This window comes from Sinocyclocheilus grahami, unplaced genomic scaffold (assembly GCF_001515645.1).
Source record: "Sinocyclocheilus grahami isolate Dianchi unplaced genomic scaffold, SAMN03320097.WGS_v1.1 scaffold202.1, whole genome shotgun sequence".
Classification (NCBI taxonomy): Eukaryota; Metazoa; Chordata; class Actinopteri; order Cypriniformes; family Cyprinidae; genus Sinocyclocheilus; species Sinocyclocheilus grahami.
Window position 1 is genome coordinate 268,247 of NW_015505381.1, and position 11,761 is coordinate 280,007.

At 42.5% G+C, this 11,761-nt stretch overlaps 1 protein-coding gene and 1 long non-coding RNA gene across 2 annotated transcripts in view; one reads left to right on the plus strand and one right to left on the minus strand.

Moving 5' to 3' along the window:
* LOC107595436 (tubby-related protein 1-like) overlaps positions 1–4,198 on the minus strand; it is an 11,961-nt gene extending 7,763 nt beyond the window's left edge. Inside the window, exons 1-3 of the mRNA XM_016285840.1 lie at positions 4,141–4,198; positions 3,209–3,220; positions 1,781–1,792 (exon numbers count right to left, since the gene is read on the minus strand). Of these exons, the coding sequence (XP_016141326.1) occupies positions 1,781–1,792; positions 3,209–3,220; positions 4,141–4,198 (82 nt within the window). The remainder of the gene's footprint in view (positions 1–1,780; positions 1,793–3,208; positions 3,221–4,140) is intronic.
* A 5,782-nt stretch (positions 4,199–9,980) lies between these two features.
* The window catches only part of LOC107595404 (uncharacterized), a 7,966-nt gene continuing 6,185 nt past the window's right edge, over positions 9,981–11,761 (plus strand). The window contains exon 1 of the long non-coding RNA XR_001610265.1: positions 9,981–10,865. This is a non-coding gene — a long non-coding RNA (uncharacterized lncRNA). The remainder of the gene's footprint in view (positions 10,866–11,761) is intronic.

Consider the following 11,761-nt stretch of genomic DNA (forward strand, 5'->3'; position numbering starts at 1 on the left):
GATGGCGATATAGTTAAATACGATAAATTAAATGTGGAAACTGGCTCAAGATCATGTTCTATGGTGAAATGAAGCTGTTTGTGCTGCAGTGCTTCATCCGGTGGCAAGATGGCGCTGTTTCCGCCTTCCTCCCGTTCACAGATCATGCCCTCAGAGGGCCAGTGAACTCAAGGAGGTTCAGAGGTGGAGCTCAAGATCTTAAAGAGACAGTGCAGTTTATGATGCAACTGTACAGTATTCTCCAGATCACCAGCGTATAACAAATAAAACTGGAGAACTGAAATGCTCCTCTTTACATATACATATTCTTTTGGTTCATATTTACATATAGACTAACAATAACTGATAGCATGCAGCATATAGTATAAATGTGTATTTACTTCAACTATATATGATCTTTATTACACCGAAACAGATTTATGAAATAATGCAGAAGCAGAAGAACAGCTACTTAAGGACGTGACCTCACTCCAGCGGCTTTATTACTCACACTCACAATCACAAACAATGAGGACAACCCATGGAGATGTGGGTCAGAGGAGTGTACGCGCTCCTGAGGGACACGTGTGTGTGTGTGTGTGTGTGTGTGTGTGTGTGTGAGAGAGAGAGAGAGAGAGACTCAAACTAAACAAAGGCAACAGGATACTGCCTCACTGTACAACAAATGCTGGAACCAGCAGCAGATGAGCACACAGAGGAGAATACAGTCTGAAAGTGTCCTGCTGACCTCCTTTCACTGAATATGAGTTTTCCCATGATGCAACGGCCTCTGCCAGAAGGCTGGATAACAGTATAGGAAGGAAACTCCATTTTAAACTATAGTGGTGCTTGCCTGTGCGAATCCTGCCCCGCTCTTTTACTACATTCCATGTGGTGGATCAAGTGTTCTGGGTGGTTGCCAGGGTGTTGCTATGCAGCTTCTAAGATTTGAGTGTTTTTTAAACATGTTACTATCAGTTACTAGGACACTCTGGGTGGTTACCAGAGCACTGCCATGCAGCTGCTAAGTTCGGAGTGTTTTTTAACATGTTACTATCTGTTACTAGGACGCTCTGGGTTGTTGCCAGGCTGTTACTATGCAGCTACCTAGATCCGAGCGTTTTTTTTTAAACATGTTACTATCAGTTACTAGGACTCTCTGGGTGGTTACCAGAGCACTGCCATGCAGCTGCTAAGTTCTGAGTGTTTTTTAACATGTTACTATCAGTTACTAGGATGCTCTGGGTGGTTACCAGGGTGTTGCTATGCAGCTTCTAAGGTTTGAGTGGTTTTTAAGTATGTTGTTCTGCAGTTACTATGATGTTCTGGGTGGTTGCCAGGACATTGCTATGCAGTTGCTAAGATCTAAATGATTTTAAAAATGGTACTATCAGTTACTAGGATGCTCTAGGTCAGGGGTGGCGAACGTCGGTCCTGGAGAGCCGCAGCCCTGCAGAGTTTTGCTTCAACCCTAATCAAACACACCTGAACAAGCTAATCAAGGTCTGAAGGGTTACTAGAAAGCTACAGGCAGGGGAGTTTTAATTGGAGCTGAACTCTGCAGGGCTGCGGCTCTCCAGGACCGGAGTTCGCCACCCCTGCTCTAGGTGGTTGCCAAGGCGTTGATATGCAGCTTCTAAGGTCTGAGTGGTTTTTAGCATGTTACTCTGCAGGTACTAGGATGTTATATGTGGTTGCCAGGGCGTTGCTATGAGTGTTTTTAAACGTTACTATTAATTACTAGGATACTTTGGGTGGTTGCCAGGGTGTTGCTTTGCAACTTCTTAAGCCCCGTTCTCACCAAGAACGATAACTATAAAGATAACGATAAAGATATAGTTCTAAAATTCGTTCTCCATATTAAAGAATAGCAGAGTCCACACAACAACTATAACGATAAAGACAAAGAGAAACGATATCGTTGGAATCACTTTCAAAACGATTTTTCTCCAGCTGATGAACGATAAAAAATTGACAGCCAATCAGAATCCATCCTGCTGTAACGAGCTCGAGAATTTAAAGCGGCAGACGCATGTGCGCTTAGAATAAACAGACAATATTGTTCGCTGGTGTGGACGCTAATATCGTTATCTTTATAGTTATCGTTATCGGTGTGAACGGGGCTTAAGATCTGAGTGTCTTTAAAACATGTTACTATCAGTTACTAGGATGTTCTGGGTGGTTTCCAGGGTGTTGTTATGCAACTTCTAAGGTCTGAGGGGTTTTTAGCATGTTGCTCTGCACTGGTTGAGGTGTTCTGGGGGGTTTTAATGGGTTGCTTTGGGGTTACATTGGATTTTTTTGCTGTTTTCCCAGGTAGTGCAAAGTTATTAGTCAAATGTTCTGAGTGTTTACCAGGATATTGATATGCAGTAGGTATTCTAAGGTATTCTGGTGTGTTGCTATGTAGTTCCTAAGGTGTTCTGCATGAACATTTGTTCCTTTGTCAGTGCAAGGGTACTAGTAGTTATTAGAAAGTTGCAACTATGGTGTGTTTTTTTTTTTTTGCATGTTGCTATGCAGTTTCTAGGATGTTCTAAGTGGTGTTAAGTGTTTTGCTTTTTTAGTTACTTGTGGTTGCCAGGGCGTTGCAAGTCCATAGCTAAGGAACTCCAGTGTGTTGCTATGAGGTTGCTAAGGTGCTCAGAGTTAGGGATTTCATTCAGATCCTTAATCATAAATATGCACTTGGCAGATACTTGTATCTAAAGTGACTAAAGCATGCCACTTCACCATAGACGCCCCCGATGTTCTGCTGTGCCCCATCAAAGTCCCTCCACTGAAACCGCATCATAGCACTGATCTAATATCAGATTTCTCTGTGAATATTTTGACCTTGGCTACAATAACTTATTGACAAAACTGGAGAGCCGCAGCCCTGCAGAGTTTTGCTTCAACCCTAATCAAACACACCTGAACAAGCTAATCAAGGTCTGAAGGGTTACTAGAAAGCTACAGGCAGGGGAGTTTTAATTGGAGCTGAACTCTGCAGGGCTGCGGCTCTCCAGGACCGGAGTTCGCCACCCCTGCTCTAGGTGGTTGCCAAGGCGTTGATATGCAGCTTCTAAGGTCTGAGTGGTTTTTAGCATGTTACTCTGCAGGTACTAGGATGTTATATGTGGTTGCCAGGGCGTTGCTATGAGTGTTTTTAAACGTTACTATTAATTACTAGGATACTTTGGGTGGTTGCCAGGGTGTTGCTTTGCAACTTCTTAAGCCCCGTTCTCACCAAGAACGATAACTATAAAGATAACGATAAAGATATAGTTCTAAAATTCGTTCTCCATATTAAAGAATAGCAGAGTCCACACAACAACTATAACGATAAAGACAAAGAGAAACGATATCGTTGGAATCACTTTCAAAACGATTTTTCTCCAGCTGATGAACGATAAAAAATTGACAGCCAATCAGAATCCATCCTGCTGTAACGAGCTCGAGAATTTAAAGCGGCAGACGCATGTGCGCTTAGAATAAACAGACAATATTGTTCGCTGGTGTGGACGCTAATATCGTTATCTTTATAGTTATCGTTATCGGTGTGAACGGGGCTTAAGATCTGAGTGTCTTTAAAACATGTTACTATCAGTTACTAGGATGTTCTGGGTGGTTTCCAGGGTGTTGTTATGCAACTTCTAAGGTCTGAGGGGTTTTTAGCATGTTGCTCTGCACTGGTTGAGGTGTTCTGGGGGGTTTTAATGGGTTGCTTTGGGGTTACATTGGATTTTTTTGCTGTTTTCCCAGGTAGTGCAAAGTTATTAGTCAAATGTTCTGAGTGTTTACCAGGATATTGATATGCAGTAGGTATTCTAAGGTATTCTGGTGTGTTGCTATGTAGTTCCTAAGGTGTTCTGCATGAACATTTGTTCCTTTGTCAGTGCAAGGGTACTAGTAGTTATTAGAAAGTTGCAACTATGGTGTGTTTTTTTTTTTTTGCATGTTGCTATGCAGTTTCTAGGATGTTCTAAGTGGTGTTAAGTGTTTTGCTTTTTTAGTTACTTGTGGTTGCCAGGGCGTTGCAAGTCCATAGCTAAGGAACTCCAGTGTGTTGCTATGAGGTTGCTAAGGTGCTCAGAGTTAGGGATTTCATTCAGATCCTTAATCATAAATATGCACTTGGCAGATACTTGTATCTAAAGTGACTAAAGCATGCCACTTCACCATAGACGCCCCCGATGTTCTGCTGTGCCCCATCAAAGTCCCTCCACTGAAACCGCATCATAGCACTGATCTAATATCAGATTTCTCTGTGAATATTTTGACCTTGGCTACAATAACTTATTGACAAAACTGATCCAATGGCATTCCCATGTGAAAGCCCTAGAAAGCTCGAGGAGTTAAAATTTCCAGTGTGTATGCATTTCAAAATGATCTTTTCTTGGCTATAGTGGAAACAGCTTTTTACCTTTATGTTGAAATGTTAGTATTTTTTTTTCTTTGCAAAACTATAATTTTTTCAGTTGTTGCAGGGTGGGTTACTAATGTGTCTTGCGTAGTTTTCGGAAAATGTGAGCAATATTACAGTAATGCCATAGAAAACACCAATAATATTTGAGATAATGTTTCTTAAAGAACAGATCAGAAATAATGTAATGAAGCTGATAGCATAAAAAGTGCAATTTAATAACAATAGTTACATAAAATAAGTACTTATCCTTACCACTTGCATGTTTACAGAAAAATTAATCAGCTTTTGACATGCTGCATTCTTGTTAGTGTCTGATCTTTCAACATGTTTCATCCTGCAACCTTTGTCTACACTTTTGCTCGGTTCCTGTTGTGCAATGCGATAACTACGGCAAATTGTCACCAGCTGGTCAATGAACAGTTAACTCAAACTTGTGCGGTTTTGTCAGGGACTGATTACCCTGAACGATTCTTAAAGACCATGTGTTAATGCCCTCGGGAACATCGCACCGAAAGAAAACTGGAAACATGATCTGTAATGCAAGATTGTAAAAGTGGATATTAGACCTCATTCAGGTGCCATTTTCTTATGCTCATGATGATGAATAATGCATAAAAGGCACATGTATATGTAGTGTCTTAAACTGACGTCTACTTCAAGAGTTGCACTTCCACAATGTCTACTTGAATACTAGATGTGCAACAAATAAGAACAGTACCTAAATTCATTCAGCTTGTTCAGCAGAGGTGTTTTAGAACTGTACTGAATGATCAGATTTAATTTAGCAGAGATAAGACTTGAGAAAGTTAGAAACCTCCTAGCAACCCCCAAAACAACCTAGCAACCATAGAGCAATGCCTAGAACACCTTAGCAGCCACCTAGCACCCCCCAAAACATCCTACCAATCACTTAGTAACCCTCATACCATTCCTATCAACCACCCAACAACCCCTAAAACAACACAGAAACATCTAGAACATCCTAGCAACCCAGAACACCATAATAACCACCCAGAAACTCTCAAAACCATCTAACAACCCCTAAAAAACCTTGCAACTACCTAGCAACCCCCAGAACACCACAGCAACAACCTAGCAAATGCAAAGAACCATAGCAACCATCTAGCAACCCCCATACCATAATTTCAACCACACAACCCCCAAAACAACCCAGAAACCCCTAGATCCCCCTAGAAACCACCTAGCAAACACCAGAACACCCTGCCAACCACTCAGTATCCCTCAAAACACCCTAGCAACTCCCAAAACAAACTAGCAACCCGTAGAACACACCATCAACTCCCAAAATACACTAGCAACCACTTAGCAACCCTTAGAACACCCTAGCAACCATCTAGAAACACACAGAACATCGTGGCAACCACCAAGCAATGCCTAGAAAACCCTAGCAACAACCCAGTAACCCATAGAACACCCTAGCAACCCCAAAACACCTTCACAATCACCCAGCAACTGCTAAAACACTCTAGCAACCACAGAGCAATGCATAGAACAAACTAGCAACTCCAAGCAACCATCTGGCAACCCCAATACATCCTATCAACCAACCAATCTATCTATCTATCATCTATCTATCTATCTATCTATTTGTAAGTCCTATAAACCTTATTTTTAACCCTTCTTTTAAAACCTTTTCAACATTTTCAAACAAGTCTGTCTTTTCCACAGACAAAAAGTGTACAATGAAGGCATGGGATGTTCAAAACCTGTGCTCCAGCACAATGACGTATCAGGATAGGTCTTATGCAAACAATGTAACCACAGAAATCCCAGCTGAAATGTCTTGCAAAGTTCTTTTCTCAGATAATTTAATGTGTAAATTAGAAATGTGCAAGGACTGCATTGAAAGTCACCAAGCCTGCCCTTGTATTATACACTTGCAAAGCAGGTGACAAGCCTCTGACGGTATTGCTAAAAGCAAGTGGCTTTGATTGTGTCCTTATTTCACATGAATGTCACTGCATACAGATGGGGGAAGTGAACAGAACTTTGGTTCTCTACGCAGTTTCAGCGTTGCGTTACACAGGATGACATCAGTGTGGAGGGACTCTGGGTAATAGCTCCTGTGGGAGAGGCCACGTCCTTCAGCTGCTGGCGCCGAAGAGACTATTAGACCCTGCAACGTCCCCCTAGCGCTCGAGTAACGTGCCTAGGATGTTCCCCAGCAGCCGCCCTTTAGTTCCAGCCATTATGTGTCATTAAGGCAGTTGGGGTCATTTGGCGAGGTCTCCCAGAAAAAAGCAAAACTATCTGTCCTATCAGAACCAATTTGCCATAGAGAGCACTGTCAGATGAGTTGGCGCAAGCAGTCCTGGATGAACATGACCTGGATGCTGCCATCTGAGTGGAATTATGGGAACTCAGAAAACCTTTATTGCTGTACATTACTGTTCAAAAGTTTTGGGTCGGTGCAAATTATTATTATTATTATTTTTTTTTTTAATTTTCTTTTACTCAGCAAGATAGCATTAAAAGACAATAAAGACATTTATAATGTTACAAAGGATTTCCAAATTTCAAATAAATGCTGTTCTTTTGAACTTTCTATTCATCAAAAAAATCTTACAAAAATCATACCACGAACAGTGTATATGTCATGTGCTCTAGAACTTAGTTTGGAATCTACCTACCTACCTATCTATCTATCTATCTATCTATCTATCTATCTATCTATCATCTGTCTGTCTGTCTGTCTATCTATATTCAATCTTCAAAGTCAAGCCAACATTCAATCTTTGTCACAAGTTTCTTGATAAACTTTGCTGTCCTAGTTAAAAATAATCTTTACATACATTTCTTTGAATGTTATAATTACATGCATTCAAAAAGGTGCCTTCCAAAAGGAAGGTTCTTCTATGGCATCTTTGTGAAACCCCCCTTTTGCAGCCTTTATTTTTAAGAGTGCAGAACATCACCGGTAATGGAGAACTTTGGGATGTAGAGTGTCCTCTTTCTGCTCTGGTTCATGCTCCCTGTCTGAACTCCCTGAGCAGCTGCCGTTGGCACATGTGCCACCTCTGCCGCCCCCCTTACCCTGACCTACTGTCCGCACTGACACCCTTCTCATGGGTACCAGCCCGACCTCTCTCTCTCTTTGAGCTCGTCTTCCTCCGAAACAGTCAGTGGGAGCTTTAGACGCAGCCAGCTCTCTTCTTGAACCGGTGCCAATGGAGGCCGGCCCTGGACGCCACAGCTGAAAGTTTTACAAGCGCTCCGGTCGGAAGGCAGGAAGACAGACTGAGAGATTTGTAAGGGCAGCTTCTCTTTCTCTATTCACTTGCGCTCTTGTGCTTTATTTATATCCGTCTCCCTCTCTCTCTCCCCAAGTCGGGCATCAAGAAATGTTTTTTTGCTCCAGAGAGTTTACAGAACAAAAGTGGGAGAAAATGCGACAAGAGGACAGTACTTTGAGAAATAAATGGACAAATAACAAAATGGGGGGGGGGGGGGGGGGGGGCGGCCCCCCCCCCTAAAATAATGGCAGGGGAAACACTGGAAGACAGAATCGTGTTTCATAAATGAATAGATTTTTTCACGCACCCCTAGTTTTGACGGCATGGCAACAACTCTTGTTGGGCGGGGTTATGTAAATTTCAGGATTATACACTTGCAAAGCAGGTGACAAGCCTCTGACGGTATTGCTAAAAGCAAGTGGCTTTGATTGTGTCCTTATTTCACATGAATGTCACTGCATACAGATGGGGGAAGTGAACAGAACTTTGGTTCTCTACGCAGTTTCAGCGTTGCGTTACACAGGATGACATCAGTGTGGAGGGACTCTGGGTAATAGCTCCTGTGGGAGAGGCCACGTCCTTCAGCTGCTGGCGCCGAAGAGACTATTAGACCCTGCAACGTCCCCCTAGCGCTCGAGTAACGTGCCTAGGATGTTCCCCAGCAGCCGCCCTTTAGTTCCAGCCATTATGTGTCATTAAGGCAGTTGGGGTCATTTGGCGAGGTCTCCCAGAAAAAAGCAAAACTATCTGTCCTATCAGAACCAATTTGCCATAGAGAGCACTGTCAGATGAGTTGGCGCAAGCAGTCCTGGATGAACATGACCTGGATGCTGCCATCTGAGTGGAATTATGGGAACTCAGAAAACCTTTATTGCTGTACATTACTGTTCAAAAGTTTTGGGTCGGTGCAAATTATTATTATTATTTTTTTTTTTTTTTATTTTCTTTTACTCAGCAAGATAGCATTAAAAGACAATAAAGACATTTATAATGTTACAAAGGATTTCCAAATTTCAAATAAATGCTGTTCTTTTGAACTTTCTATTCATCAAAAAAATCTTACAAAAATCATACCACGAACAGTGTATATGTCATGTGCTCTAGAACTTAGTTTGGAATCTACCTACCTACCTATCTATCTATCTATCTATCTATCTATCTATCTATCTATCTATCTATCTATCTATCTATCTATCTATCATCTGTCTGTCTGTCTGTCTATCTATATTCAATCTTCAAAGTCAAGCCAACATTCAATCTTTGTCACAAGTTTCTTGATAAACTTTGCTGTCCTAGTTAAAAATAATCTTTACATACATTTCTTTGAATGTTATAATTACATGCATTCAAAAAGGTGCCTTCCAAAAGGAAGGTTCTTCTATGGCATCTTTGTGAAACCCCCCTTTTGCAGCCTTTATTTTTAAGAGTGCAGAACATCACCGGTAATGGAGAACTTTGGGATGTAGAGTGTCCTCTTTCTGCTCTGGTTCATGCTCCCTGTCTGAACTCCCTGAGCAGCTGCCGTTGGCACATGTGCCACCTCTGCCGCCCCCCTTACCCTGACCTACTGTCCGCACTGACACCCTTCTCATGGGTACCAGCCCGACCTCTCTCTCTCTTTGAGCTCGTCTTCCTCCGAAACAGTCAGTGGGAGCTTTAGACGCAGCCAGCTCTCTTCTTGAACCGGTGCCAATGGAGGCCGGCCCTGGACGCCACAGCTGAAAGTTTTACAAGCGCTCCGGTCGGAAGGCAGGAAGACAGACTGAGAGATTTGTAAGGGCAGCTTCTCTTTCTCTATTCACTTGCGCTCTTGTGCTTTATTTATATCTGTGTCCCTCTCTCTCTCTCCCCAAGTCAGGCGTCAAGAAACGGTTCTTTCTTTCCCTCCAGAGAGTTTACAGAGCAAAAATGGGAGAAAATGCAACATGAGGACAGTACTTTGAGAAATAAATGGACAAATAACAAAAGGACGAAAGGGGGGTGCTGACGTCACACACTGTGCTGCCCATGACAATGCCTGAAAGGATAGGAAGACAGGACGATTGCAACTCTCTCTCTCTTTCTGTCACCATCTCTGCACTGTCAGGAAAGAGACGGCACACTTTTTGGCAGGGTGACGCTGGATTATTGCACTGGTCCGGCTGCGTCGCACTTTCTCCACAGCTGAGCAGAATATAGTACAGCGTTACCGCAAACTTTGACCACAAGTGCTGTGACAAGTCGCTGTCTCGCGCTCTTTGTCCTGGCGCCTCGGGTTTAACTTTCTCACTCTGCCCTCCTGCTTCAGCACAGCAAGAACTCTTTGAAAAGGACTCAAAGTTAAAAAAAAAGGAGCTTGAATTGGTTTCACCTGGGAAAGCTGACAATCGTGGACTTGCTTTCAGGATCCCGACTTTTAATTCAATTTGAACATGCACATAGCAAAGGCACGAACAAAAGTTGATGTGCACAAATGCCTATGGATAAACATCAACGCATATTGCATGAAACATGCAGGCAATGGGAGGACAGCTAAAGATGCAGCGAATGACTTCTGTAAAACAGGAATCGAAAGGCTTGTACCTGGGACAGATGCCAAATGCTGACAAAAGACTCTTTCGGGAGCCTTAACTCTTTATTTCAGGACGTGTGTCAGATCGTGATTTGGCACTCTGAGTAAGTACATGTACCTGATATCAATATTTTCTCTCGCAGCTTTAAGCGACTCCCCGCTCCTGAGGGATAGGCTGAGATTTGCTTATTTCGCTTGGTTTCGGACCAAGTTCCACTCCTCGCCTCCAGGCCCGAGCCAGGTGACGGTGTTTAGCATTTTGTGCCAACACCCATAGAGGTATTAAACATGGAGGACTGGCTGCTAACCCAACAACAACAGACGAAGCCAAAGAGCGAGCCGCAAGGTGGTCGCAAGAGTTGCCGCCTTGTTTTCTTTTCCTTTCTCATGCTGTTGTGACCTCTCTTCTCTTGGCAGCGGGGCTGAAGTGGGCAGGCGAATAGGAGGGCATAGCTGAATCTGCTTAGCGCTGGCAGGGGTTTGTGTAAGAAGGGCTGTTCGCTCGCACACCTCTCTCTCTGCTTTTCCCCTTGTCTTGCGAGCGACGTGGAAACGGTCTCTCCTCTTCTTTCTTCCTCCCTGCTGTTTCTTTTTCCGGTTGTCGTACAGTACAGTCGTACTTTTTACCCCATCCGGAGTCTCCCGCGATGGCCCACGAAAAGCTCTCACTCAGGTACTTCCAGCATTTAATTTTCGTTCGAATGCTTACTTTTCATTTTTAACTTTCTTGTGTTGCAATAACATCGTTTTGCTCTGACTTTGCTGCTCCTCATCCTCATCTTCCTCCAGCACGTGTCGTTTATCTGCCGCCGCCATGATAAAGCCCATTTCGTTTCTGTCCGATGAGATATTTTTTCTCATAAAAAAACAAATATTGTTAGATAAACTCCAAATGTGTTTGAGCAAAATGAATGGGTGCGAGTGATTTTGCTTGGTTTTGTTTGCCTTGCGACAGTGCATGACCACGGTTTCTTTTTATACAACCTGTTTGCATAATAGCTTTAAAAATGTTTTCAGAGGCTATACAAACTTGCGGTTTGCTATTTACAGTACGGTAGAGGGTAAATATGCTCTTTTGTGCTAAATTACATGTCTGAGGCCTTCAAAACAAAGAGCAGCACTTTACCCGCCAAACTCTGCCAGGAGAAGAAAATTAAACCTACAATCTCACTAAAAGCGTTGCAAAAAGATTCATAATCGTTATTTGTTACTTCTAGGTTGTCTGTTAAGCGGTACACCACATACAAATCTATTCTTCCTCCAGTCTAACATGTTTGGAGGAACTGAGCATTAGAAATGACTAAGACGGAGACCACGATGAAGAACATACTGTAAAAGGTGAAGAATGAGACTACTAAATTAATTATATATATATATATATATATATATATATATATATGTATGTGACTCTGGACCCCAATACCAGTGATATAATATATATATGTATGTGACCCTGGACCCCAATACCAGTGATAAGGGTCCATTTTTTTCAATTCTGAATAAATAAGCTTTCCATTGATGTATGGTTTGTTAGGATAGGACAATATTTGGCTGAGATGCAACTATTTG